At 39.3% G+C, this 1,987-nt stretch overlaps 1 protein-coding gene across 1 annotated transcript in view; it reads left to right on the top strand.

The window, feature by feature from the left end:
• Window positions 1-323: 323 nt before the first annotated feature.
• The window catches only part of LOC111862666 (ATP-dependent translocase ABCB1), a gene marked incomplete at its 5' end in the record, with an annotated part of 76,692 nt that continues 75,028 nt past the window's right edge, over window positions 324-1,987 (top strand). The window contains 1 exon segment of the mRNA XM_023848216.2: window positions 324-527. Within this exon segment, the coding sequence (XP_023703984.2) occupies window positions 324-527 (204 nt within the window).

Genomic DNA, 1,987 nt, shown 5'->3' with positions numbered 1-1,987 from the left:
TGTCAGTGTGTATAGTGGCAATGCTGACTGCATTCTTAAATCAATCTGTTGTTCCAGTCTAATACAGTAAATCAATATTTCGCTGTCTGTGTTCAGAATCAACAGTGTGAATTTGTGTTCAGCAAAGGTAAAGACTGCAGTGCTGACTGAAGCATAGGTACATCTCAGGGCAGCCTGGTTGTCCTATCCATGAATACTAACAACTCTGACACATAATGACAGAATGTCAAGCTTTAGGCTTTCATGTCTATAAATGGAAGAGAAAGGTTTATTAATTACTAATTTAAATTTCTTTATAATGGTTGGAAACTCTTTCTGTACAGGTTATGATAGATGGTAATAATGTGAAAGAACTCAATATTTCATGGCTGAGAAAACACATTGGTGTAGTTGGACAAGAGCCAGTTCTTTTCAATACCACCATTGCTGAGAACATTGGCTATGGAGCTGATGGAGCAACAGAAAGTGATATCCAAGAGGCTGCTAAGGAAGCAAATGCCCATGATTTTATATCAAAACTACCACAGGTTTGTTAGATGTTTTTAATGCGAAGAAAAATTGTGTTTGAGATATATGTAAACTTGGATTAGATCTGTAATTTGGAAGTGCAACCACCACCTATGTTCACAAATAATACAGAACGTCACAAGTAACCAAATTGAATATGTTATCAAGTTTTGTTCATATCTTGAAATTTTTTATCTGCATGCCCTGAATGAATTCAGCACCTAAATGTTTTTAACATGACCAGTCATTAAGGCCATATTTGCAAACATCCACGTCATAGTACTGTTCTATAAAACTGTATGTGCTAATTGTAACATTTTATTCAATCATTATCAGTTAATGTTTCTCCCAAAATGGGTTGTCCTTTGACAAGTTCCTTTCCTTTATTCTGTCTTCCCATAAGCTCCCCTTTTGTATGTGTGTTAAGGCTTGTCTTGTATCCTACTCAAACACTCTGCTCCAGAAGTTTTCTTTTACCGTTTTTCTTTCAATTTTGTAATCCAGGTCACAGATACAGTACTAGCTGTTGATCTGTCAACTTTAATTTGTGTAACCGCTCAGCATCAACCAGCATGCTTAGTATTGCAGGACTCTGTGTCAGATGATATACTATCTGATGCACTTAAAACATTACCAGTTCCATTACCTTTAGTATCCTTCATATGACTAATTTCTTAAATATTCTGTAAGTGTTTAGTATGCACTGAAAGACAAAATCTGAACTTCCTGTTTAATTTTGCATAATTATTAGTGGTATGGCAAGTAAAGTTTTGTATGTTCTTTCACTGAGTGTGCTGTCTGTCTCATTTTTTAATACTAACAAGCTTTTGTTTCATAGAAATTGTTTGACTGAATGAAAACAAGGTAATATATGAGGGGCAGTCAAATGAAAACGGGTCAGAAGCCAAAACATATTAAAGAACATTTCTTATCTCAAAAATAATCTCCAAAACTGTTAATACATTTATCCGACTGGGAGATAAGACGGTCAATCCCATCCTTGAAAAAGCTTGTGGGCTGTCTACGGAACCACATCTTTACTCAGCCACACACATCTTCGTTCGATGCAAACCGATGTTCACAAATGTCTCTCTTCTGGTCTCCAAAAATGTGAAAATCACATGGGGAGAGATCTGGGCTGTAGGGTGGATGCTGAAGCACTTCCCAACTAAATCTCTGTAGCTTATTCCTCACAGAGTTGACAGTGTGTGGGCACGCATTATAATAATGTGACATGTTGCGCAAAGGAGAACCCCCCCCACCAGCAGTGACGCGGCGGGTGAGTCAGCGCTCCCCTCCCCCTCCTCCGCACGGTAACGTAACGGTGACGTCACCGAGGGATATCGTGGTTGCTAGGCAGCAGTCAACAACTCCGGACAGCGTGGCTAGCAACAAGGCACCAGACGACAATTGTCCGATCAAGGCTACATAAGGAGCAGCGACGGCTATTCACAGTCAGTCAGCGAGTCCTGGAGCTACC

This window comes from Cryptotermes secundus, unplaced genomic scaffold (assembly GCF_002891405.2).
Source record: "Cryptotermes secundus unplaced genomic scaffold, Csec_1.0 scaffold1104, whole genome shotgun sequence".
Lineage (NCBI taxonomy): Eukaryota > Metazoa > Arthropoda > Insecta > Blattodea > Kalotermitidae > Cryptotermes > Cryptotermes secundus.
This window is presented reverse-complemented; position numbering and strand designations above follow the sequence as displayed.